Source organism: Amphibalanus amphitrite, unplaced genomic scaffold (genome assembly GCF_019059575.1).
Source record: "Amphibalanus amphitrite isolate SeventyFive unplaced genomic scaffold, NRLGWU_Aamphi_draft 001097F_arrow, whole genome shotgun sequence".
Taxonomy (NCBI): Eukaryota; Metazoa; Arthropoda; class Thecostraca; order Balanomorpha; family Balanidae; genus Amphibalanus; species Amphibalanus amphitrite.
Genome location: NW_024882591.1, coordinates 205,092 through 233,087, shown reverse-complemented (window position 1 = coordinate 233,087; position 27,996 = coordinate 205,092). Strand labels below are relative to the sequence as shown.

General features: G+C 50.2%; 1 protein-coding gene across 1 annotated transcript; it reads right to left on the bottom strand.

Annotated features, from left to right (window-relative positions):
* Positions 1 to 1,107: 1,107 nt before the first annotated feature.
* LOC122370101 (mediator of DNA damage checkpoint protein 1-like) lies at positions 1,108 to 16,619 on the bottom strand. The gene is made up of 5 exons (XM_043345368.1): positions 15,517 to 16,619; positions 5,630 to 5,746; positions 5,278 to 5,397; positions 2,368 to 2,533; positions 1,108 to 1,911 (listed from the first exon to the last, which is right to left on the bottom strand). The coding sequence occupies exons 1-5, from the start codon at positions 16,552 to 16,554 to the stop codon at positions 1,766 to 1,768; spliced, it is 1,587 nt and encodes a 528-aa protein (XP_043201303.1). The 5' UTR covers positions 16,555 to 16,619; the 3' UTR covers positions 1,108 to 1,765.
* Positions 16,620 to 27,996: the final 11,377 nt, after the last annotated feature.

The window sequence follows — 27,996 nt, the reverse complement described above, 5'->3', positions numbered from 1 at the left end:
AATCTGGGCTGAATCCGGGCTGCGACGTATTGAGTGTCGATTATTTGCACATTTTGACCTGCAGAGGTCAAACGGGGTCACATATCGAAAAGCGGTTTTGAAGGAAAGTTACTACGGCCTATGGGCCGTAGTATGGGATGATGTGCTCTGATTTGGAATTCGGTCAATCCATCTACTCGAAAACTGCTGTGCAAGTGTATTTTCGACATAGCCCACAAATGACCTTAGGTCATCGCATGACCTTGAGAGGTCAAATGAGTGTTGAGAAAGTAAGATTAGATGCTGGCGAGTCGATTGTTGCCATTTTTAGCGCTCTAGCTCTACTGGGTGGGCCACAATCTGCTGTGCAAATTTGGGCCACGTGACCTTTGCTGACCTCTGTAGGTCAAACGGCTGGGAGTGCCACCGAATGACTTGGACTGTGGATTGGGCATGTCATGGCCTACATTGTGTGCGAGTTTCAGCTTGATCGGAGGTGTCCCGAATCTGGGCTGAATCCGGGCTGCGACGTATTGAGTGTCGATTATTTGCACATTTTGACCTGCAGAGGTCAAACGGGGTCACATATCGAAAAGCGGTTTTGAAGGAAAGTTACTACGGCCTATGGGCTACCCGATGATGTGCTCTGATTTGGAATTCGGTCAATCCATCTACTCGAAAACTGCTGTGCAAGTGTATTTTCGACATAGCCCACAAATGACCTTAGGTCATCGCATGACCTTGAGAGGTCAAATGAGTGTTGGGAAAGTAAGATTAGATGCTGGCGAGTCGATTGTTGCCATTTTTAGCGCTCTAGCTCTACTGGGTGGGCCACAATCTGCTGTGCAAATTTGGGCCACGTGACCTTTGCTGACCTCTGTAGGTCAAACGGCTGGGAGTGCCACCGAATGACTTGGACTGTGGATTGGGCATGTCATGGCCTACATTGTGTGCGAGTTTCAGCTTGATCGGAGGTGTCCCGAATCTGGGCTGAATACGGGCTGAATCTGGGCTGAATATGGGCTGTCTTGATCAACATAAAATCATCTTGGTTATTGGGTAGTTCTATTACCCGTTACCTCCTATTTCTGATTTCTTTCTTTCTTTCTTTCTTTCTTTTTGATTTGATTTAAACTTAATTTGATTTTGATTAAATTTATCTTATTTTTATTTTTATTTTACATTTTGTCTTTCGTTCTTGGCGTTTCTTGACATTACCTCCCGATTGTGTTATGTTGACTTATTTATTTTAATTAAATTTTATTTCTACACTTGTCACCTCGGAACTGGCCTCTGTGGGCTGTCCGACAACAAGCCTTGCTTAGTTGGACGGCCCTGCAGGGGTTCAGTAACTGATCCTGCTCGAATTTGACCAGAAAGATCACCTTCAACCATCCACTTTATTTGTATGACTGCTCCCCCTCTATCACCTTCCTCCCACTAACATTACCCTGTATGAGTGTATATCTGTGGGCGTTTCAGGGGTGTAGGAGGGCAGTCACTAACTGTTTGCAGTTGTGACCACTTTGCTTCTCTTATGTTAACATATTAACAGCATGCTCACTCCACAGCTATTTGCTTTCTTTTGTTTTTTTCCTTACTCTTAGCAGGGAGTGCCGCGACTTGTCATATTAAGTTTGGTCTGGTGTTAACGTAAGGTTCTGTGTGTCGCTGGGATAGAGGGAGGGCGCACTCCTGGTCACCTATTCATGGGTGGCGGCGTAGAAAAAAAAGCGACTGGACGATAATTCATGATTGAGGTGCCATGGCTGAGAAAGTGACGTGTCTATATTTGGATACCTACCTGTTTCTTGAAGAAGGGTTTCCGCTTCTCCCTGGCCGGAGGCGTGGTGAGCGCCGGCTTCCCCTTCCCCACTGAGTCAGAGTCCTCGCCCATGTTGGTCTCCATGCCATTCTGGTCAGCGTCCAGACCTGGAGGAGGAATTCACAGTAGTCGTCAGTGACATGGAGGGATTCACAGTCATCGCCAGTGACAGACTGCCACAGACCGCGGTAAGAGTTGACGGAGATTTACTGCTATTAGCTGTGACTTTTAGTGGTGATACGCGCAATACGGAGGTGGGCTCAAATGTAGCCGGTTCTCTGAGTCATGGTTCTAGCAAAGCACCGGGGTTAGCTTTGGGTTAAGGGATTCTAAATTAAGTAGACGCTGATGCACGCGAGGAAGCACTTCAATTTCGTTTGTATGACTCCCCCCTCGCCCAGAAAAAGACACAAGCAAACGTTCGGATGACTTCATTAATAAAACGCCTATAATGTATGAAATCTCGCGGTCACTGGCGACGACAATGCACAATAAATGAAGAGCGAGCTCTTTGAAAATGACATATGACGGTCTCGCTGATCCAGTTTGAAGCACGGACTCACTGGTGGAGAGGATGTCGGCGGCGGTGCCGGCCGGCGGCGGTCGGCTGCGCGTGCTGCCCGCTTGCAGCAGTCGCAGCGTCTCCAGCTTGGCCGGGGAGGGGATGAAGCCGACCTCGGCGCCCTCCTTCACCAGCCGACCGATCCACCAGCTGTTGTTGTACTTCTCCTGGACACACAGACGTGGGAGGCATCGGTCAGAAGTGGCGCACGGAAAACGGTATACCGTACCAAAAGTACCGTCCGCCGGAACCCTTATCCTGAGACTTATAGTTTGTGGATGAACCGCCAGGTACACTAAGATTCAGGTCACTAATGAGACGTAGGAACCGACTTGGAAATCGCCGCACGATGTACCCAGGTTATATCGGAGTGGGACTAGGGCAGTGGTCGGCAGGTCATTCGTGGTCGTGCCCCCTTTTTGGGCGCCAGGCAGGGCCATTACCCCCACCTACCAGACCCCATTGCTGACACAACTAAGTTTACTGAAATTCCATACCGTCCTGGAACTCTTTGGGTATTTTTGCATTTCCAATGCATCAAATTTAAAACATGACACTTCCTCCACAAAACATTTAATGACTATATCACAGTAGTGGCGGAACACCTTCAATGAAGGGGGAGGGGGGAGCACTGCCGACTTTTGGTCCCATTCTTTCCATGCAACGCCCATAGGGCTAATGTTAAAATGCAAAAATCAAAGGGTGCACGGTGCCCCGGTGCCCTCCCCGTTCCGCCGCCTATGCTATATCCCATTTAACCCTTGTACGTATAGGGGCGGCGGGTGGTTTTTCGTTAAAAGCTCACGTAAAAGGCATTGGATCACGACCACATTGTACCCTCGAGCCCATCATTTTTTTTTTTTCACCAGCCCGGAAAATATCATGACCTGAGACCAGTTTTACCAACAGAAAAATAACCGCCTGCCGGAATTTTTGCCTCAAGACCGCTTCACATACCGAGCGTAAACGCGATGGGCTCGTAAGCGGATAGGGCTTTACCGTTTACGCTCCATATGTGAAACGATCTTTAGGCAAAAATTCCGGCAGGCGGCTATTTTTCTGTTGGTAAAACTGGCCTCTGGACCCATAATGACCGTTGGCTTATGAGCTTTTTCTGGAGATCATCTTGAGCCATAAAATCTCACTTCAAGAAGTTATAGCGGGTCCCGATTTTCTCGACACTTATCATTGCCCTCTTGAATGAGACGGAATGACCAAGGACCTTAAAAATGGGCAGCAGCGGCTTCCTATATGGTCACGGGTAGCACGCTCGTCTTTTTTATGCACAGCTCCATATCAGAGTCCGGGAGGCCGCGGGGGTCCGATCGACTCCTCCCCCCTTACGTTAGCGGCTGTTGAAACGCCAACAGACGGGCGACGGTTAAAAGTTGCAGCTGCTTTTGAACGACTGTACGGAGGGGTGAGATGGTGAGGCGAGCAGGTACGTGAAAATTGGTATCTAATCAATGTGTGCTGTGCCTTTGGCCTGGGCTAATCTTTGAACCCTGGGGGCTGGGATGCAACAGTCACGATGGCTCCATCACTGGAGCTACAAACTCTAAAAAAGATAGGCTTTCTCAGAATCCCTCATTACCCCCACCGAAAGGGCTCCATTACCCCCAAAGGGGGCATGCCCCACCATTTGCCGACCCCTGGACTAGGGACTCTATCGAAGTCTATCGAACTCTAACCGAAGATGCGAGATACAGCATGCATATAAAGGAACACGGGTCTTGGAAGGGAGGTCAGCTGCCTACATTTGCTGGTACCTATACTTAGCTAAGTTGTTAAATATTGATGGGTCAAGTGGAGCGTTCTGCAGCGAACATACGACCATATTATTAAGTTTGCATGCGGCTGCAATATATCAATACCTGTTATCTATCCGGTTCCCTATTCGCATGACTCGGGCTGACTTTCTAATGTTACCTTACTGATTTAAATGCACGGCTCTTACGAAGAATTCCTTGAGAAAGTGTTTCTGGGAGAAGCATGCTTCAAGTAAGGACTTTATGTACCCAATTCGTCACTGTATTATATGCAATCGAGACCTTCGTCTGTAAGCTTACAGACAAAAACCTTGACACTGGACTCTGATAATGTTCGTCGCTTGAATATTTTTGCCTTTCTTTGCAGTTTCGCTGGCCATTATTGAGAGGCGTAACTGCATAAGAGCGACAACCCCTTCACTTGTTCTAAACGTAACGCACCAACCACCGACCAGTGTTACCACCCTATCGGTCCGCGCGCCGCGGTTCGTGCGTGGCCGGGGGTCCGAACACGTCATGACGAGCCGAACCAGTGATTGTGGTTGGATCAATGATACATAAATCACTCCCGGACGACTGTCAGATATCTGCGGTCTCGGGGGCTCAGCGCGCAGCTCAGCTGTCAGGACGGCTCAATTCGATCGGATGTTTCCGGTAATGTACGCACTCTCAACGTCACAATGCACGGCTGAACTCTAGGCCCTGGACGCTAGGGAATTGAACAGGCATTCGTCCTTCCGTGCCAATTATCGAGTGACAGTATGGTGCTTAGTGGCCAAATACCCTTGCCGTTGCAGGAGCCGCTTTGTGGGCGTACTGTGTACCCTGATCATAAAAAAATCCTTGAGGTCAAATGATAATTGCTTATATAAGTCCTGGCTGTCGAAGGAGACTTGACACGGAGAAGGTCCCTGACTGTCTTACCTTGACGCGGAGAAAGCCGTTTATTTCCTTACCTTGATGTGAAGGAAGTCCTCGAGTCCTTACCTTGATGTGAAGGAAGTCCTCGAGTCCTTACCTTGATGTGGAGGAAGTCCTCGAGTCCTTACCTTGATGTGAAGGAAGTCCTCGAGTCCTTACCTTGATGTGAAGGAAGTCCTCGAGTCCTTACCTTGATGTGAAGGAAGTCCTCGAGTCCTTACCTTGATGTGGAGGAAGTCCTTGATGTCGAAGGAGATGGCGGAGCCGTGGACGGGCGAGTCGTCGTCCAGGCTGCCATCGTAGGCGATGTTGGTCCTTACAGCAAACGCAACCGGCTTCGTCTGTAAGGGACAGAAAGGGCCGTAATATTGTGGGGGAATGAGGGTAATGTTATAGCTGGTTGGCGTCAGGGCATGAATTCAACGTCATTATTGGCTGCTTGAGAACTTTAAGCTATGTCATCACACGTATAAATGCTGGCACGACCCCTACCCTACCTCGCTCATCCGCCCCACCCCCACGCACTACTCTTCCGTCCTACCCTTCCGGTGCCCCACCCCTCGTGTTTCTCACCCGTGCCTTCTCGAGCTGCGCCAGCGCCTGACGCTCCGTCTCGCGCCGGTTCGTCTCTCGCTCCTCGTCCAGTGACAGCTCCGACGACGGCTGGGAGTAGTTGGAGTCGGCCGACCCCTGCAGACACAGACAGACAGGCGAACCACGTCAGAGGTAGTTCCTAGAGCATTCAGTAGCTAAACCCTTTGCCAGACAAATCAACACTTACGGTGTGATTGATACTTGTCTGTGTTATAGCCTACCAATTCGGGTATTGAAGCAAGCAGTGATGTGGCGAAACACGCGTTTTCTTTTCGTCTATATTTGGTATGTAAATTGAAGGATTGGTTGAATAAAACTCATCCATATTAGTCGAGCTGTTTTCGGCGAGGTGAGGGTAAAGGGCCTTGTATACGCCTGAGATATAATGTAAAATAAAAGTGTCGCCTCCAGACTGGCCCAGCTGAGTACCCAGAAATGGCCGTGCCAGTGACCCAGACAGCGAAACTGCCACGGAACAAAGCCGTTATGCGAGCTGATAATTATACCCCGGTGCGGCACTGGACAATGGCAGAGACTCGTTATGTTGATGATCTTTTCCTAACGAGTGTCAGACGGTGTGCAATGGCTCATTCGGTCACTGAACACGGCCTACTTTGCCTTTCTTGTAAAGGTGAGTTTTTAACAGCTGAGTGCAAAGGTCAGAGGATGCTGATTTTCTACTAAAAATGCGCCCCACCTTGCAGCTAGCTCGAAAAAATCGAACCACCGACGGCCTCCCCCTCAATGCTAAAGGATCCCCAGTGGTGTGTCTAGCCCGGGGAACCCCCGACTCACTTGTTACCGATCGATGCCACTAATGCACGGTTGGTAGGATCGTGAGTCGCGAGACAGCGCAGTTCACGGGTGACGACACTGGGCAGTTTCCCGTAATCAGTCGCATTAGACTTTTGAGACAGTTTGGAGACACTTGGTGGAAACGTCTGCATGTGCACTTATTTCTTGTAAACTGCATGGATCTGAATGCGTCGCTTTTATTCGCTTGTTGAACATCCATTCATAGCATTTTCCCTTGTGCGTAGGTACTCCCGTGCATACGCCCTCGTGCCTAGGTATTAACCTCCCCATTCCCATATTTTGTACGGCATCTTTGAGGGGCGTTACTTTCATGCAATTTCTTCTTAGATACTTTATTTTGATGCTGCATAAAAGTGAAAATAATTTGATAAACCTTATTCTGGATCACTGCCTAAGAAACAGTACCTTTAAAACACAATGACCTGATTTTACCATTATCATTATTCATTGACAGCTTATTCACCGGAGAACCACAAAAGACGTTTTCTCGTTTTAATGCCAGCAATCTAAGGCTTAGGGTTGACAAACTGAGACAAGACCTTAAAGGGAGATAATGAGCTTTCTTTTTTCTTAAATAAAAATTACTCGACATCTATACTATTTCTACTGTAGTTTCTATAAAATATGAAAATTTCCTAGCACATTTTCGTATGTGAAAAAGGTTTTTATTTTTGCAAAAAAGAAGCAGTACTTGCAGTACTTGTAACACCCACCGAAATGCGTTGTCCTTCTCTATAAAAAAGTCGCAGTATATGGCGCTTTTGTTTCAAACAGCGACGCTTGGGTTTTTGTTTATGTTATCGCCTTGTCGTTGCTTGGTTGTAAGGATTCTAATTTGAATTAGAGTTAATTCGGTTTAGAATTAATTAGATTCTAATTCGGGGGTACATAGTGCCTACTCTTCTTTGTTTCCAACATTATTTTGCGCCACAAATGAACGGCATGCGCCAGAAACGCAGCCAAATCTTGCGATTGCGACTACGAAATTCATTATTTTGGCCTCAGAGCCTGAAGCGAAAAATACAAGCATATTTATTTCAAAAAGACTTCAGGTTTGTCGAACGGTGTTATGAGAATTTTGATAACAGTACTGCATAAGTTTTTCAGTGATGCCGCAAAAGTGTTGTATCTATCTTTTTTATTGTGCAGTCGGCGGGACCGATTCAAAATTGAGTCGTTGCTACTAAAATAGCAGCATATGGCGACAGATGATGAACAGGAAAAATAGTTGCGTAAATTTAGACATAAACCACCCCCAAACCATGAATATCTTTTGAAGGCACTATAGACGACCATTAACTAACTAGATGTGATGAAGATCAAATGTAAGGAATACGCTCATTTTACAAAATTACATGCAAGTACCAAAAAGTGATGTAAGTACTTATTCAACGGTCATTTTCAGCGCTCCCCGCTAACGTGACTTCAAGTTGAGATATTTGCGGCAAGGTACCGAATTGAGCAAAATGGTTTTAATTTACATTATAACTTGTTGTGTTTTGTCAGAAAATGGTCCTAACTCAGATTTTGTGGAAAAAGGTCATAATCTCCCTTTAAGTCTCATGATCAAATCTGGACTGGAGCCAGGAGCCCTGGTCACGGAATGTTCGATTGTAACGTTCCCTGACCGGGGTAATAGGACCCGGAGCTGTGTGAGGTTTGGCGCAGACCAAGTGTTGCCGGGCCAGACGCAAACAAATCTCCCGAACACATAAATATCGCTTATCGCGGGCGGTACTGACGTCGGTGGCACAGCATGTTGAACAACGTGGCAGTTATTCTGGGTGGCTTCGATAAATGCCACGTAGTATATTGTTTATGTACGCAATGTACGCAGTGTGCATTGTTTATCGTACGAATGCCTATTCATAACATGCGTTTTGCCAGGGTACCTGTTACAAATTTAATTAATACATCGTTTAATTTAAGTATGAAATGACGTTTCACTACGGACTGAATGCAGCTTCTTTCTTTTCTGAGCAGAGGTTCCTCTCGGGAAACACGCCCTCATTAGTAGGTTGCTGCGTTTTGGCTGTGGTGAATGTTGCACCAAGGCATAAACATTAAACATCACACAGTGCTCCACAGGAGTTTAGACCATTAAAAGATGGAATCGACTATCAGCACAAACCAAATCAATCAGAAATGCTATTGAATTTAAACAAACCTTAGAGAAGATGTATGGGGTAGCGAAACCTTTGTTTTATTATAGCTTGGGAACTAAGGGAGATAACATTTTGCACACTCGCCTCAGGCTTGGTATGTCCAGCTTAAACTCTCATATGTTTCAAACAAATTCATCTTTGGTAGATTCACCATATTGTAAATGCAATTCCCTCACAGAATCAGTACACCATTATTTCTTGTCTTGTCCGCAGTACGCACAAAAAAGGGAAGAGCTTGAAGCATCGTTAAGACATTTAATAAATATTTACCATACGCTTAACTCAAAAGATAAATTAACTATTATACTTCATGGTCCTGGAAAAAACAGTAGCCTGTGTGTGGCTGTGGCTGCTTCGGTACAAAAGTATATCAGGGAAACCAAGCGCTTTGAGTCTTAAATATGAGATACTGTAAAGAAATATGATTTGTTAAAGGTAGGGAAGCCACGGAAAAGTGATGTGTGATGTGGGGTGTTTGTTGTCAGTTATCATGGACCAGTGTGAATGATGTACCTCGACTTAAGCACGTAAGTGCTTTTGTACTAATTCATACATGCGTCTGGATGTTCAAATACATGTGATTGATTGATTGATTGATTGAGGAGTCCGCCTCTGGGCTCTGCCTGTCTGCTACTTGCCAGTATCACATACCCGGCTCACCACATCAGACTGATGGCCATCCTTCGCCTGAGATCCGGCAGATTAAACTAAATTAGTGATCAGTCAAAGGAGATCGACCAAGTGATAAATTTGGATTGACTCGGGCGACATGGCAATCGGTTTTTAACTGGATTACTAGCTTATTTGGAAGCAAAAAAAAAAACGTAAAAGAGTACGATGAACGATCTTCTAACTATGACTGTCCTTGATGGCCAGGAACAAAAAAACAAACATTTGCTCAGCAGGTACTTTGAGACGGTTTTACAACGAATGTCCACAGGATTGTTTCAAATTTTGTGATAGATGAGGTTGGTTATCGAACTGCGTTCCATATAAAAAAACACCGTTTGTCTAATTGAAGGAACATCGGTCACCCTTTGTCAGCCAATAGTCCGTTTATTTTTCATCTTGCTGGTTTTTTAAAAGAAATGATTGACAAAGTCATTGAATTACGTTTTTATGAAAAATATTCCTTATGCCGTACTAAAGATGGCCTTTATGACGGTCAAAGGAATCCACGTCATTCGTACCCAACTCCTACCTGCCGCGGGAACCGTCTCTTCCACTTGCCCATGGCTTTCCTGAACCGACCTCTGCTTGTCGCTCTCTTACAGTCACCGTCCAATCTACTGGACACCACACCACCACACCTTTATACACTCCTCACTTCTGAGATCGCTGCAGCACCTTCACTGCACTGCACCGCACTGGCCAGTGATCAGCGGCCTGGCCCGGTTAGTGGAAACGTTTGGCCGACTGTTTACCGACTGGCATGGGATCTCATCCTCCAAGGAGGTCATTAGAGGGCTGCACTGGCATATGGCTCAAATATGTTGGCCAGAATCAGGGTCAGGAATGAAAATCGGTAATTATGGATCTGGAATAGTCTCCAACCAGGACAAGTTTTTACGGGACAGGAGATTTCAGAGATGAGGTCAGATTTCAGAGCGGGTATATTAATTGGGTGAAGGGTGTCGGAATCTAGCTGGAGACCGCGGTAGGTCAGGGTTTCGGGCCGGGCGGTGCGGGCGGGTCACCCCGGGGCGGCGGCCGGCGGGGCACTGGGGCCGACCGGACCGGCTCAATGCCAGCAGTCGGCCGAGGGTCATTGTCGGACACCTGTCCGATCGGACCGCGGACCCAGGTGGGGGCAGGCTCAGATGGCGATAATGACACTGACACTGGCACCGGCACCGGCACCGGCAGTGACGCTGACAATGATACTGACACCGGCAGTGATACAGGCACTGACACGAACATTGGAACGGACCCAACATCGACACTGACATATCGGCACATACCAAAACCAACATCGATAATAGACACAGACACTGCACTAATGTGTCATTTGACTGAGTCGACCACCCGTCGCAGTGGTGGAGCAGTAAACAGTGAACACATAGCCCTGCGAGTTGGGATGGGCGCGCCCCGTCAAAAATGCCACTAATCTACTCAAACGGTCACCCCGACCCTGCAACAGCTCTCCTCAGCGCGGTTGTTTAGGTTGGGTGGCGGTCACTCCGTCACAGAGAAGTGTGGTCAAGAGTGTTCTCAAGACTGATTGATAAGCCGGTCCTGAGGATGGAGAGAGTGGGCGGTCGCTGGTGAGGGCGCGGTGCCGCTAAAACCTACCAGTGGGTCTGTGTCGCACTCCAGCAGTCGGTCACTGCTGCTGCTCAGACCCCCCGGTCCGGACTTTGCCGAGCGCTGACTCCGCATCTTCCGTCAGACGGTATCGACACCTGACCTGACCTGGCGTGACCTGGCGGGGCTAGACCCGGCGTCACCGAGTGAATGACCTCACCGGAACACCTCGAGACTTCGTAGTGCCGTCACCACCACAACTGTCTCTGCCACTCTGCCACCGTAACATCTTGTCATTTCACTCCTCGTTACATCACATAAACGTCACAGCTCCGTGATATCGCACGTCACAGCTCCACATGAAACGTGAGTGACGTGGCACCGGTACCAATCTTGCGACTGACTGCACTAGGTCTCCACACCCGTCCGTCTGTCCATCCGGCTCGCAACACTCGTCGATCCTCACTGTCGTCGGCTCTCCCTTCGCGACTGACTTCTGGCTCTCCCTGAATGACCCGTGCTGCTCTGAATGGAACAGCCGATCCGGCTCGATAATCACTGCACGGAAGCGATGCACCTCTTCACGCATCAATAGAGCGATATGTTTCAGTCACACCAGGATGTGCTGGTCGCTTGTAACAAGCACGCATCGCTGCTCGGCGCATCGGACGCGGAGATATCGCTGCTTCCGAGATGTTCGTATCCGCACAGTCGCGTATTCACTGCAGCCACTTCCTACAACCACACCTCTCGGCGCTTTGAGCCGCTCCTCGCGGAAGTGTCGCCTTCGGCTGCCACAATGCACTGTTACGCTGAGAAGAACCGCGTGCTGCCAGTCAGCGCCAGCCGGTCGCGTCCAGTTCTGAGCACCCACTGAGTAGCGAGATCCCGCTGTCGCCGACCCGGTACGCGTCCGGCAGTCAATTTGTCAATGTGGTAGAGCAGTAGTGCGGCAGTGCGTTGATATGTCAATGCGTGAGCATTTTGGTTTTTCAAGGCGCCAGTGCGTCAATAGCCAGCACGACAAAGCGTCAGCACGTCTATGAGTCAGTGTGTTAGTAAGTCGTTGTATCAATATATCAGCACGTTGGAACGTCAGTGTGTCTGTACGTTATTACGTCAGTATCTCAACACGTCGGTAAGTCAATGTGTCTTTGCGTCAGCGTCACTGTGTCAATGTGTCACTGCGTCAGCGTCACTGTGTCACTGTGTCACTGCGCCCACACTGCAGCACACTGCGTCCTCCGCTGCGGCTCTCTGTCGTCTGTCCCTCCCTGTCGTCTATCACCTGGCGATCTCTGGGCGGCCTGCCGGACCGGCCCCGGCGGGGGCGGCGGCGGGGGCGGGGGCGGGGGCGGGGGCGGCGCCCACCGGAGATAGCCGCCGGCCGCCGGAGATGAGGGTGGCCGAGCCGCTCGCGTGAGCCCGGCTCCGTGCCGACTGTATTGGCTCATTATTCGGTGGTATTCTTCTGTGGTCGGTCCGTGGTGTCTCGTTGGGAAGAAGTGAGTTTCGCACGCGGACACGTTCCGGCTAATTGATTGTTACGACTTACGTTTGATGAGTGATAGTAATTAATGAATAGTAGGGATGATGTAGGTCGTACCGATACCAGGCTCTGAGTTGCTCGATAGGATGCTTTCATGATGGTAAGGTGGGCATGCACACTGCACAGACCGGCATAATAATTAGGCATACCAACATATCATAATTGCCGGGCCCTGAGTGCTGGCTTTCTGGCTGGCACTGGTCCATTTCATGCAGGCCAGTTTTAAGAATTTTGGAGGGAGAGAAAATTAAATTCGGTGAATCCTCCATCGGAAGTCCCATCAGCATCGACTTTGCTATTTTTGTCCTTTCAGCAGCATAATCTCAAAATAACCATCAGCTCAATAGCATCATCAGCGTTTCCAGCTCACACGAAACGTCCTACGCCCGCCAGCTCGCGTGAGCGCGTGTGTCACGAACGGCGTCGCTCTACTGAACCTCAGAGCCATCTAGAGCTCAGATGGGAACTAAAGCCTCCGCGCCGTCCGCCAGGCGTCCGTAACCCGTCTGACCGTAAATGAGGTGACTGATGAGACTGGCGGAGGGAGGAGGGGAGGAAGGGGAGGTCGCAGTAACCGCTGGGTTGCGCCACTCTGGGCTCCGCTCAGCGTTCGCTGCGGATAGGACGTTTTAACGTTACGGCTGAGTGCGCTGAGGTAGGGGGATGCCGCTATAATCCGGCGATAACTAGCATCAGTAAGAGAGTAAGAGCTTAGGGCATTAGGGGTGCAATGTCATCCGCTTCCTCTACCCTCAGACCGGCCCATCCTAACTTTGATCACCATTCTCCGTGCTGACGGGCCCCCACACCACACAACCGCAGTTGTCACCCTTAGCTCTGCGCAAGTGTATTTTTGGCCTTGGTGACCGTTTAGGTTTGGGTGCCTGGACAGGGTACGTTTTCCCGAGCGAGCGACAGTATTGCCTTCTTCTCGGCTTTGTCAACATATGAATCATCCAGTAAGTGAGTGCGTCTCTCTGTTTCCACGCATTGTTTTTCACTGCAAACCTGTCGATTGTCGTTTATCAGCGCTAGTAACCGCGGCACGACCTTCCTGGTGGAGCGTACCATTTCGCCCCGTATTGTGTCGCATTGAGAACGGATCCGCTTACCGTAACAAAACGAGCACAGGAAGGCCCAACTCTAATTACTCGGCCGAGGAAATCCTTTGTCCTATCCTGTATTGATATGGAAATATAGGTGATGTGTTGTGGCTAGGAGCTCAACCGATTCCTCAGATAAGCGCCAGGTCATTGGTCCCGCGCCCGATCCCGGTCGCTGTGGCCTGCCTGTTTTTATACGGCCGGCCCAAGCATGTGGTAATGGCCCAGTAAAGAATGCTGAGTGCAGGACGGTGAAAGGCGGGGGAAGTGGAGGGTTGGATTGGCAACCGAGTACAGTATCAGGGAGGTATAGGCTGGTGACAGAAGACTGAGTATATCAGGAAGGTTTAGGTAGGCATCAAAGCTGGGAAGGTGGGTGATAAAGAATACCAATGCGGATTGTAGACGGACAGCCTTTGGTAGAGTCGCAGGCCAGTAATTGTATGATGACATTACGTTACAGCTCCTCGCGCGCACGTACTGGGGAGGCCAGCCGGACCACAGGTCACTGGTCAGTGACCTGTGGTCCGGCCCGGACGATCCGACAGAGAAAAGTCCGCCATTAGCTGCTCCATCAAACCCGCTTTTTCTCCGATCTGCGGTGGTCTGCCCTTGGTCCTCCAATGGTCCGTCCACAGCGGTCCGTCTGGTCCCGCAGCGGTCCGCCCAGGGACCTGTTACCCCACTCCGCGCCGTCGCACCCATTAGCGTCCTGCCGTGACGGCTCCCCCGTCCTCTGCCGGCGGTGCTCCCTTCCTCTGTCCTGCCTCCACGGCTCTGTAATTGGGCCACAACGAGCCACTTGTCTGCAGCCCTTCCGAGCGGGGCGCCGGGCGGGCCGGACGGCGGAGTAGCGGACGGCGATGGGAGAGATCGGGTTGAAGGACTGGACTGGACAGAGGAAAGTAGACGGGATGTGACTGACAATGCAGGACACTCAACGCAAGCCTGAGAAGTTAAACTTGAAATGCAAACAATTGTATTACCCTCGATGGCAAATTTGAACCATAAAAAGAGAATTGACACTGAGCTACGGAACATGGTCATGTGAAAACTGATAGTGCACCAGGCCCATCGCATAGTAACGGACATCAATGGACAAAAAGTTGGGGCATTGGTAGGGAAACTTGGGCCGGGTTGTGATTGCCGCAAAACGCCTGCCGATTCATGAGGAAAAGCCACGCTTACATTCGAGTGAACAACGGGACAATGACCGGCCAGAAAGAAGATGATGTGATGATGCCCAAAACTATGGTCATCCACTTACACATTACTCACCGCGTTCTCTCAATGTTTGCATCGTAGGTACGCATGTGACAGATGAAATGTGAAATGAACCAAACAGCAAACAAACAAACAAGCAAACAATGAAAAATGGAACCGCATGTATAGGTACTGGATGCATACAGGATCAATGTGCACTGTAGTGTAGGCATATTTAGTCTAATTCAGCGAGTTTGTCGCAAATAACGGCCGGACCGGTCCATAAGAGGAAGGAATGAACCTTTAGTGTCGCTGCACCAATGTTTGAATACAAAAAGAAACATATTTATGTTTTCCCGTTGATCATCTAGCTTTCAATCGATGCTACAGGGTGGGCTGAATTCGAATGAACTCCGTGAATTGAACAAACATGCTGAAGACGAGCCGTATGTGGAATTCTGATACTGAGCGCTTTTCTTTTTAAATGTCCTGATTAATAAAGCCAGATATGTAAGCCAAAGCCAATAATGATGCAGTTTCTGTTGAACATTTTAAAAACATCACATTACAAATGTCCTTAGATACCTACTTAGTTCGGTTTTATCGTGCCCACTCAATATAACTAAACATAAAAGACCGCGCCAATGAAGTTACAACTTTTCAGGGCCTCCCTCCGCTGGCGACATCCAAATCATCCCCGTCCCCTGTCGGCCCTGACCCTGAACCTGCGAAGGCCGGCGCGGAGGTCGCCGACCCCAGGAGACGTCCCGTTTTATCCTTCCTCACCTGGTTCAGGTAGATGAACGCCTTCCTGCGGGTACGGGCCGGAAGGGCGTCCTTCACCTGTCCCGGACCATCAGGGCGGTCTGTTTCACTGGGAGGGGTCACCTCCACCACAACAGGCACCCTTCGGGCCGTCTCTGGAGTGATTTGACCGCCTCTATCATTGTCCTGAGTCTCTGATGTGGTCTGTTCTGGGACATGTGGAGAGTTTCGCCCGTTCGGCGCTGCTCTATCCTCCACTGAAGTTTCGCCATCCTCCTCCGGCGTCCCTCCGCGCTCCTCCGGCGTATCTCCGCCCTCCGCTGCCGTCCTCTGGGCGGTGAATGCCGCCAGGCCGGAGCACACCCTGGCCACGGGGCGCAGCGCCGCCTCCAGTAGCGGCGCCGAGGGCGCGGTCGCTGACGGCTGCAGGCCGACTGTCAGTGACACCAAACCAGCACACACGTCCACCACTGGGGCCACCGTCTCCGGTACATTGAGCTGCACGGGCGGCGGGGGCGGCGGCGGCGGCGGGGGCGGGGGCGGCGCGTGCCGGGCGGCGGCGGCCCGCCACTCGGCCAGCTCCTGGTCGGTACACGGAGTGAACGGAGCGAACTCGACGGCGCTGTTGATGAGCTCCGAGCTGCGCCGGAACGAGCTCGACTCGGACGGACGCCGCGGGAGGCTCAGGGAGAGCCGCAGACGCGGAGGGCGCAGGGAGGTCCGCCGGGTCTCGCTGCTACCCCCGCCGCCGCCGGAGAGGTCGCTGTCGCTGACGGCCCCCGGTAGGAACACGCCGAAGTCGTCCAGTGTGGAGAGCAGCCCCTCGGAGGCCCACGGGTACAGGCAGCGCAGCGGGTTACTGTCGGAGACGCGGCGCTCGATCCGCGGCGGGGGTGGCGGCGACTGACGACCGGCGGCCGCCGGGGGCGCCGCGGGGCGCTCTTCCTGTCCATCTCGGCTGCGTCGGTCGGTACCGAGGAGTCCGCGCAGGCCGCGCCGCGCCGCGCTCTGGTGGTGACGAGTTCGCGGCGGTGAGCGCCGACCGCCCTGGTCGGGCATGGCCCGAACTCGGGCCGGAGTGCGGCACTCGGCCGGTCTCTGCTGCCACTGGACGGAGGTCGGCGGACGCTGCTCGCCGCCGCCTGCTCCAGCCGCCGCACCGCGACCCTCCTGACATCTAGAGGTCGGTGCGTGTACCACGGCAGCGGCGACGGTGGCGGCGGCGGCGGCGGCAACCGTCGGACGCCGGGTTCGAGCCTGGGCTAAGGCCGGTCTGGCTCGAGCAGGCACCGGCCTGTACTTTGAGTGCCACCGGCTGCGGACCGGCATGGTTCAGATACGACCGGCACGGCGAGGGTAAACCACACGACTGAAGTGACCGGGACCTCTCTCAGAAACACTGAGACGTTGGCTGGAAAAACCCGTCCTGCCAGCAATCCACGCAGAAATGTCGGATGCGCTCGGTGAGCAGATATACGCCGAATCCCTGTAACCTGTTCCGCTGCTGTCAATGATAGCCGAACAATGACTCACTCAATTGAAACAGTATAAGCCGAATCCGAAGTACGATGGAACTGGGAAACAGCTACGCAGTTCTGGTGAAGAGAGCTCAGAAGTGATCGAAGAGCGGCAGTCAGTGTTGCTCAGTAAAAGTCGCACGCTCGGTCCTTCGTCCGGCTCGAACAGTTCTCGTCTCTCCAGCCAACTAACCGCACTGTCACTTGAAATCACACTTCAGCTTCCAAACAATTACCTTCCGCCACTAACTTCTGATCGATAAACCAGCGCCTTTCTGCACGCCTGCCGCTCAGCCAGTCAGTCACTCCTGGTCCTCAGCGGGCCGTGCTCACGGGCGAGCCGCCCCGCTCAACTGAAAAGCATCCGCGGGGGACAGAAAAACGTCGTCCGCCTCCGTTCTGTCGCGACCCGACGGCCACCAGACACCCTCTGGACGTGTGTTTGCGTGTCACTGCGGGTCAGCCGGCGCGGCACACACAAGCCAGGCTACCGAGCGAGAGTGGTCGCTCGCGACTGATGGTGGCAAGGGAGCACTGCCGGCCGTCCCGGTCCTGACGGCTCACTGCGGTCCACTGCAGCAGCAGCTAGACCGCACCGTGCCACAGTCTACCGCTGACATGCACCACCAGATCTGCCGCTGGAACTGTCGCCGCCGCCGATTGCAGCTCCCATATCCGCGGAATCGGCTCGTCAGACCGCCCCCTCGTGCCGCCAGCGGTGCTCTTCGGGAGAGTCTGACGCAACAGTACATGGGAAACCGTGCCGGTATGTGGACTCGCCCGGTGGTCTTAAGGACCGACCGGTGTCGCCAATAACCAATCGCTGACCGCAGGCATGACGTGTGACGGCTGCTAACGGGGAGAGTCACGGGATCACGTGACACAGTGGGGAGCCATGGTTGTCAGTCCCCGTTTGAAGTGACGGGGCAGATAACTGCCTCCGTGATGTCTGTGTCAGACATCGGCACCCAACTGCGCCTTTATGAAGGGGAGTTCACGTGACACTTGAATGGTGCGATGTGCAGCGTGGAATGCGAGATTTACAGGAGTTCTAAACCTGCGCAGTGACCCCGCAAGGGACCAGACCTGCCTGGGAACAGTTCGCGGTTCAGTGGTTGAGGCAAAGTATACAAATTCTCTACAGTCCTTCGCGGGACTGTTTGTCCCATAGCCCCAGATCGGCAGAGCCAGCCCAGAGAGAGGATGTCGTCGCGTTGACGGACTGCTCAAGGCATTTGGGTTGACCATTCGTCACACGGAGTTGAACCTCTGAAATTTATCATATCAGCACTAATTCCGCTTCTCGTCTTTAGGAAAGCAATTAAAGCGGGCAGATATGTTTGCACGATAAGTTCTAATGTGGCTTTGGTCTTGCATTATGCATTATGAGTGCATTACTTTCCTCATCGAGCATGGCCGTCTAACATGACGAGCTATCAGCACGTGCAGTTTTCCCAAGAATTTCGGACAAAAGATTCCATGAGATGCCCTCAATAACTTTGCCCAAAGCTAAACACGCGGCATCCCCTCAAACCAGATCAGAGCTCACGACTTGTTTTCAATGCATCAAAATGTTGCCAGTGACAGCGTGGACTTTGAGCTGAGCCTTGGCGCCTGCCGCACGTCAGGGCTCCCTTTTCCGATGTGTTTATCGTGTACACAGCTCGGGCCATCTGTTTTAGCTGGCGCATCATCTCCAGCATAAACTCTTTAGATCTAACGCCACATTGAACTACGAAGTGACACGATGGGTACGGAATGAAACCGCAGCACCAGGCAACTTTGGCATTCGCTCAATGCTGTCAAGTATTTCAGATTGTTTTGCTATGTAGTTATAACTGTTCATTTAAGGCTTATATTATCTAATCGTTGCAGAATGTAGGAGTCAAACCGTTTATCATTCCTCTTTTGAGATGCCTCTATGCAAAATAGGAATGCAATGGTATGAGTTAACCAGAAAACTATCAGCACATATAAACAAGCAGCGCATCAACAGCTGTGCACTTGAGGAACGATCAGTAGCATAGGTATGTGAAACCCCACAGGTCTGCAATGATTCACATCCCTTCTCCCCACAAATTGATGTTTAGAATTGATTGAACGGTGACGTGGCCGAATCACAAGCGCTTCTGTCGGTCTTGACTTGGGCAATAAGCTGCAAATGTCGAAACTGCGATATAAGTGCGCTATTTTTAGCGTGGAAGCTTTGCAAATGCCGTGCAGTTCATGTTCTTTAGGATGCCTGTGTAAATTATTACCTAGTACTTTATGTATTTCTCATTCGCCAGGTTACCGGATCATCCAAAAAGGTCTTCTTCACTCCTCGTGGCCTACAATTAGACAATGTATGTCGCGAGATAGATTACCGCAGTCGCTAGTGGTCAGTGGTCTGCTTTACGACAGCTACATAGGACAGAAGTAGTACAGATATTGTATGTTAAAGCTGGTTGTGATTCTAAGTCCTTTTTAGGGACCACCGGGGGACGGGGGACGTTAGGAATCGATTATCGAACCATTTCCGATCGCTCCTCTGAACTGATGCTGAGAGGGCGACTATTCTGCGCCAGCAGCGCCATGGCGACTTGCGTTTGTCAACTGTCCAGCACCTTCTCGCTTAGATTTCCGTATGCTTTTGTTCTCCCTCGTCGCTCCTACCCAGTAAGTAATTCAACATGGCGGAGCACTGGTGCAGTCGGTTCTTTGGTGCGCTAGATAACTGGCGCAGCAGCCAGCTCCGCCGTCCCTCGTCCCAAACTCTGGGCAATGTGTGGCTGTAGGCCCGGCAGGGTGCCGCAGTGAGGCGTGCTGTGTCTGTCGACCACGGAGAGCTGTTTACACAGGCTTACAAACGGACGGCAGACCGCAGCAGCACCGCCTCCCAGCCTCCAGATACGACCGAGTGTCCGGGGCCGGATGAACCAGCGCCACAGCAGGGGCCTGAATGTGATCCCGGCTGGCCCCTTACAACAGCACCACAGTCAGCCCAGAATGTGTCCTCTGCTGGCCCCAACAGCACCACAGTCAGCCCAGAATGTGGCCTCTGCTGACTCGAACAGCGCCGCAAATGAGCCAGTTCTCCCGTAATGAGTGAGCGCTGCCCAATGCGCACCCGCCTGCCGCTCCCCCTCCCCAGAAACTCGCACTAAAAACACCCCAGGATGGGCCGGGCAGACAGGAATTAACCAGACCAGACCGCGTCTCTGAGATGAGAGTCTGCAATGGAACTGTGCCCTGCGTCGCGGAGGCCGGCACCAGCCTCACCCGGGCAACAAAAACTGGACAATGTACTCTCCTGCAGTCCTTCATTGTGACTGTTTGGTCGGTATGAGACTGAATTGGGACGCCGGCACGTGAACGTGATATACCGTCACTAGTGTCCAGTGCCCTAAATAGCCGTTCTCTTCTCTGCGTTTGATGGCAGGTTCCTGTGTCACTTTAAACAAACGTGTGACAGACCTGGATAATGTTTAATCTCATATTGCCATTGTGACTATTGCAGTACCGCGGGACGCTCTAAAAACTTACCAATCTTCGAAGGAAAAACATGACGATTCACGGATCGTAGCGATCAACGAATACCTATCTTATTCAAATTCATCGTTTCTGCTGTTCAGTGTCATATACGGACAAATGTACCGATATTTTCCGATCCGGCAGGTGCACTGCCGGCCAGCTCCAAATGAAATAATTGTTCGTAGATAAGACGTTTGCAGATCTTACAGCTGTTATCGATGTCATCTTCCACCTCCGTCTCCGTTGAGTCATCAATTTGTCGGAATGTCTACTATAAAAAAATGACAACTACCGACACTAATCCAAGGTGACTTATTTGTGAAGATTAATTGAATCATCCATTTATTACCTAGAATCTAGATAATATAAATATACTCGTTTTCCTGGTATTCAAATGTTTATAAAATGAGCAGTGTTCATTATTTGTATGTGACGTCTGTCTAGTGCACATGCATACCTTACCGTCACACCAAGCCTTATCAAAACATGTGACGCGGCACAAATCTGCCGGTATTTATACGTCACTGGGGGCCGACACAGGGCCTGCAGCGAGGCCCCGCTGTGTCCTGGAATGACCGTGGAGGTACAGTTGTGCCTGCTTCGTCCAGTTTCCCTGTACGCTACCCGTCAGTCTGCCAGTACGAAAAACAATATTTGATTTAGTGCAGATAGCTCCAATGATCCGCAGATGGTCCTCTGATAGTGGTTCGGGCCTCAACTGTCGTGTATTCAGTATTACCTATCATTCCAATTCCAATTTGGCATGGATAAGGACACCTGACAGGTGTCCAGCGTTGACCCACATACATAGGCCTCGCAGAGGACATTGCGTAGACGTGTGATATGTAAGTGACATTGGTGGGCTTCTCATGCAACCATAGAGTAAGCGTCAGCTTTCCAAAAGTAAGAAATGTCAACAAAGATTAGAGTAAGCAACGCCATCCCACACGGTACTCGTGGAATGGCTAGCCCCCCCCCCCCCCCCCCGAGATTGAGCACCAAGAAGTCATGAAAATACAGACCATTGAGCCTCCGAGACACTCGAAGATGGACACATCGAATACCGGCTGCCATATGAAGGACAGCAAATTATACCAACAACAGGAACTGTCCTCTCGGCCTTCAGAAGACAGAGATAAGATATTTTGCTCGATATTTGCAGCGTCTGTCACGATCGCTCGGCCACCTTTTCCCCAATTATAGCGACTGGCTTAGGGGATAAAGAGGTGGTTAGGTCGTCATCAGCGTTGCACAGTGATGATCTTATGCCCATGACATTCGTACCTTCTTGGAATTCTGCTGTTAAAAGTAGAGTCAAATGAAATGAAATCATCATAATGCCTGTTATGTAATGAACGGTGTACAATGAACATTGAGTAGAATATTTGCCTAATGTTATCACTCCTAGTACCCACCTAACAAAGACAAACAACATATTCCAGCATTCATAGATGCATATTCAAGCGGAGTTATGCAGCCTGCAATTATGTAACGTGTTGAGCTATTCAAATGCGCTTCAGGAAAATTACGATCATTCGCAGCGATTGGGGACGAAAGAAGTATAAGTCTAGCGGAGTCCGCGCTCAACTTATTATTTGGTTAATTATTCTACGGTTCGATTACGAAACGGTACAACTGGACGACGAATAGTGCGATGTCGTGAGGTATCGCTTTGCGGTGAAATTTAGTGACCACCCATGGATGGTCTGACATTGACATTGGCAGCAAAATGTAATCATTTAACAAGTCATGCTGAACTGAAGTGAGCAGTGCAACACGCGTTTGCCACCACAGTCTGAAGACAATATAGGATAGTGCATGACCGCATGGGCATCCCTGGATTGCGCGACTGATATATTGACATAGGCACTAGGCCGGGAATAGGCATTTGTTGCATGGTGCGATGATTGGTATGCTTTGATTTTGTGTGTGAGATGCAATATACCACAGACTCCTCTCTATATATATCTCTATATAGACTATTTAGATAAGTCTATGAATATACCTATTCAATATTTAGTTGGCCCGGCCAAAAAGAAAACTATATAGTTTTGTAGCTACATAGTGTTGTGGAATCCGTTGGGGATTGCGGCCGTCCACCTTTTTCCGGGAAAGATACGAGCCTGGTCCCAGTGTGCGCTGCATATAAACAAGTCGAGAACAGCCGTAACGGTGGTCGTGAAATGTCCATTCTGTGCCATTGGTAACCGGCTACGGGCGTCGGTTGATGTAATAATGTTGTCTGGTATGTATTTAACATACCTATACCCCATGACAAACGGTTTAGAGATACTTGTGTGCTAAAATGACAGGGAAAGGAGGGAAAGATGCCCTATAGGTAGGAGCAACACGAGAGTTCTGGAACGCACGAATGTAGCACCTAGTTATCATATATTTTCTATGCTCTTGTCGAGTACTACAAATAGACATCAAGTAACCTTCCATTGTTCATTGAAAATAGATGCATGGAAGCAATAAAAAAACTATAAAATAGGCTAGCTTTTTTTTTCTTTGGATATCTTCAAGACGCAGCTATATAACGCCATTATGACGAACGGTAGATTTGGGTATGACTGCGCCTTTTTCTGCTCCAGCTCGATAAACCGAGATGTTCTTCTCATGTCAATGTCGCCGCCAATGCAGTTACAAAGCTGGCTGAATGGCGCCGTCACCAGAGATCAAACAATTTTACGATAAATATTGTGAATGTCACAACCTAGTTATTGTCAACGGGTTAACACAACGACGTTCCAGAAGTAACACTTTGTCGGAAGTGTGGCAATTAACACCATCCATTTAAAACCACCGAAGTTCAACACTGCAAACAGAGAACTATCAGAAGCGATGCGTCGAATCTACAGCCTTGGCTCATGTCTACTATAACATAAGCTATCTGCACCAATGATAACAGAAGAGAAAGACTCCGAATGTAAATGTTTGAAAGTGTTCTTGAGATATTGCGACAGGTGTTTAACTCATGGAGTGTTATGTTTGGGATCTAGCTGAGACTTACCGGTGAGGTATCTTTGATGGTGTTCCAGTCTCTTCTCGGTCCCAATACACACTTTCAGGGTAGTAACGTTTGCCAAAGCATGTAAACATGCTTCAAATTTAACGTCATCATATATTATTGATGTATGTAAGGAATAGTTTATCTGCGGCGAGCATGGGTTCAGCATGGGTTATTTGCCACCTAACACAATCTGCATGACTGTATCTTGACCACAAAGCATGATGCATAAGGCGCCAATTCATTGGTGAGTCTTCGTCAGTCTTCGAAGAGAGAATGAACTTCGAGAGGAGAGCATCTCGAGGGAAGGAAAAAAACTGCGGGCGACCTGGTCAACGGTCATTTCGATTCCTTTTTGACCCGTCAAAGACGCTTTGGCTACATTTGACCTAAACCCTCCTCATTCACGGACTCACCAATACTTGTAGCAGTGGTATAGAAGTCGATGAAGAAAGTCGTCCGCCATACAACAGGTATACAAGAGCATAGGGAGCTTCCGCTCGAGAATGTCTTGTCTGTCTGAATGTCTTGACAAGAGCTGTCAACTTTCGCTCGAATGTCTTGGCCTGGTGCCCCAAGATGCAAGTGTTGGCGCTTGAGCGCCGTCGTCGTTTAAAGGACTCTCTTCTCTGTCACCTACAAGGCCCTAGTGCTAGAGGATCTCGCCTTACCTGTCTGATGAAACTGTTGGATTGGAACTGACGTAGACACTGGATGTCTTTCTAGGACCGAGGGTGCCGCAGTGCCTCGCCTTACCTGCCTGGTGAAGGCTGGGTGTGCGGGACAGGTTGGATGTGCTTTGGGACCATGTACCGAAGGATTTGACCTCACCTGTCTGATGAAGCTGTTCTGTCGGACACGCTGGATATGCTGTGGGACCATGTGCCGAAGGATTTGACCTCACCTGTCTGATGAAGCTGTTGGAGCTGTCGGATACGCTGCCATCGGAGCGGTTGTGTTGCTTCCTGCGGTGACGAACGCCTCGAAGTCGTGTCTGAAAGTGATGGCAGTCAGTCAACGATCATAAGAACACCGTTGATTAAAAAGCTTCCCTGTCGTGCTATCTAAACGTTACTCTTTTCACCCCACCGTGCTTCATGTCCAACCATGGCCTCGTCTTGACCATTACGATTTACGACAGCTTTCCGGACTTTAATTCGCTTTTTTGGGTGGGTACAATTAGTGTGTCCCTTTATCTCTTTTTTTAATCGTCTTCATTTGGGGTCCTTTTTGTACAATGGTATCAAATAAACGAGATCAAAACCAAAATGCATTGTCTAATCTTCGTCTTGATGTTCATGTAATCCAACTGATGATTGGAAGCTGCGCCTTTGTGAACTCACCTCACTAGGCAAAAGGTGACCCTCTGGTCAACCATGCGCCCTGTAGCCAAGTCGTCACTACACCCAAGATTCTTGCAGATAACTACACCAGTCTGAGTCGGGTCAGGGTGATACGATCCGTGGCAGTGGGGAGGGGTACCACGGGGCGCCTCAGCAGCATACCTTCACGGCTCCACTCACCGACATCAGCAGTTACAGTGAATCGTCACCGTCATTGCTTTGTGGTTACATCCTGAGCTGGAAACGACGTAAGGACATTTATGTGCCGTAACATTTTGTTAAATTCATTATTTAACTAGTCTAGCCAATTTAGCATCGATGATGATCATTTATCACTCAGTTAACCCCTATTGTCCACGTTACCTAGCTGGTGTGCTGCGGAATGTGCACCTTCCACCACTGATCCAGGAAGGTCAGCTTGTCCAAGTTTGTCTACCTTTTTCCTCTCTTTGGTGATTCTTAATTTTAATCTTATTCGAGCTCATTCACCCTTCAGCTCATGTCGGCGACTGTTGTTTCCCATTCAGAATGCACATCTCTCGTGCTAACATCATGCTAACATCTTCTGAATATCTCTTCAAAACAAACGAGCTTTTGTTTCTTTAATCGTATTGCCTTGGCAATCGTTTGGCATACGAGTACGTGCCTTGTAACATTGGCCCATAAGAAAGGGCCCCTCGCTCGATTTTATAACCAAAAGAAGCTTGCTTTTCTTCTACAAATATCAATGTTTTAGGTCATGTCAGCTCTTTGAATATCATTATGTCAACATTACTTTTTCTCGATATTTCGCCGGTATTATTTAAGGCTTTTGGAGGACCATAATTGGTAAGACCCTTTGGTAATACCACCTGCATTACGGCACTTCAGGTATAAAAAAATAAACGGCGTCATTTCAAGGGAATTTTGTGCCGTAGGAGTAGCACAGCCATGAATATAACGTAACTTCTTCTCAAAACGATGTTCGTGCCCCCGCACACGGGTTGTAAACGCAGAGATATCGTAACTTCTCACGGGGCACTTGCCCCCTCCTTCCTCACAACCTATTATCTGTATGTCTCGTACCATATGAATGATTCTGACGACTCAGGGCCGAGCACCCTGTCTCAGTTCTGAGCGTTATGTCACTGAACCACAGTGCTCCCACACCACGCCTCATGGAAGGGCACGTTCGGGAGCGGCGCAGCGGCCGGGCCCGGGTCCGGGCGGCGGCGGCGGCGCGGCGGCCGGGGCGCAGCCGCGGCGCCCACCTGTCCGTCAGGGGCCACCCTCCTTCCCCAGCCACCCACCTGGATCGGTCCGCGGAACAGGCTGCTCTCCTCCGGGTCGTAGTCAGCCTGCGAGCTCGGTCTGGACATCGCGGTCACGACATGACGGTGGCGGCGCGCCGACTCGCTCGCAGGCCGCCGCTCGCGCTCGCTCGCTCTCTCGTGCCGCGCACCCACTGCTGCCGGCAGCCGAATCAATAGGCGCGCCGGCCGGCCACGATCGATCGCCCAGCTGAGGCGCCGACGCCGACGACGGCCGCGACGCTGCCGGCCGCGTCGGTCGCGACGGGCGGCAGTGAAGGTGCCGGCGGCGGCGGCGGCGGAAGGACTGAGCCGTTCGGCGGCCGGCGGCAGGGCGCTCAGACGACAGGGGAACAAAGGGGACCGGATGCAGCGGGTTTTATTAGAAGCTGCGAGGATTACTCAATTGAATTCTGAAGACATCAGTCTGAAACATGGTTCTTTAAAGCGTTTATTTTTGCACTTTAAGGCACAAGTTAGGTTAGTTTACATCACATCGACTTTTTACATGGAAAAATGCTGCGGTATAGTTAAAGCAATAACTTTGGCAAAGTACACAAACGAAGGCATAAATCATACACAAACCGAATGAGAACATCAAATGTGACAGAGATTGAATCCGTTGGTATTTCGTCATGTAAAGAAAACCGCGAACAATATTTTAGAAATACATTTTACAGTCTATTAGTTCGTAACTGAAAAAAATCGACCATGTAGAATGAATAGAAGTTATCCTCTGCGATTCTTAGAAGTGGCTTACCTACGTAACTCCAGATCAGGTCAGACAAACCGCGTCTTGTATACGAGGTAATAAAATGACCTTGTCGTTAGCAACGGTTCTAAACAGGCATCAAGTATAAAACGCTCAACTGGTAGCGGCCGTCCCACGAAGCCGTTGAGTGCCGGGCGGGCTCACTGTTGCGCTACCGGCGACTTTGTTCGCGGCGGCGGCGCCATGCCACCCCGAGAGGAGGCCTCCAAGACGACGGAGCCGGAGCCGCCGCTGCTGATCAGGGGGGCCAGCATGCTGCCCCTCTTCTGGCGACTGTCCAGTCCCTGGGGCGCGGCGGCCGACGAGTAGCCGACGCCGGCCGACGACCGGATCGGCCGCGGCGACGAACTGCGTGGCTGAACGCTACTACTGCTCACAAGGTGTGGGGGTTCGTGACGTTCCGGATGCTCAGCATGCTCTGTGGTGGATGTGATCGCTATCGCTTCCACAGACGTGTCCTCGACGACAGCGGGCGTCGTGTCCAGTGGAGGAGAGGGCTCCTTCTCCTCTTCCGGCTCTGGCTTCTTTTCTGCTACATGCTTCGATTCTTCGGTTTTCTTTGGGTCTGCTGGACAGAGAAATGGTATCGAGATTTTCCCACCCATTCCATCAACGATAATTTATTAAGAATTATAACTTTTCTCATTTCAAATGATTTTCATTGCTAGCATTTATTTAGTGTGAGAACCAGTGGTGATTTGCTTGAATTTACGCCATTTTCCCGTACCGGATGCATAGATCAAGCTTAGATGCTCGGCGCTGCGCAGTTCAAGATTTATATTTTGAGATGCTCGTGACGTACATCAATATCATTCTTCCATGAAATGATTAATGAACCTGTGATCAATAAGTGCATGTGGCGGTTACTTTTTTTTTGCGTGCGTCACCAACATGACAATTTATTGTGGTTATTTTATTCGCTTAGAGCTACGTTAACAAGAGCAACTGTTTGTTTAGTTAGGTCTGGGTGTGTAATGAAACTTTCAGTGACATTGACAAAATGATTCGGTTTTGTCATTTAGGAATGTCCGAGACTATACAGCTAAGCGAATCTTGT

Excerpts from the sequence above, each read along its gene's own strand:
- LOC122370101 (XM_043345368.1), bottom strand. The coding sequence starts at position 16,554 with ATGCCCGACCAGGGCGGTCGGCGCTCACCGCCGCGAACTCGTCACCAC. Across the intron at positions 5,747-15,516 it reads CGTTCATCTACCTGAACCAG|GGGTCGGCCGACTCCAACTA; the intron begins GTGAGGAAGGAT and ends CTGTGTCTGCAG. Across the intron at positions 2,534-5,277 it reads AGGACTTCCTCCACATCAAG|GAGAAGTACAACAACAGCTG; the intron begins GTAAGGACTCGA and ends CTGTGTGTCCAG.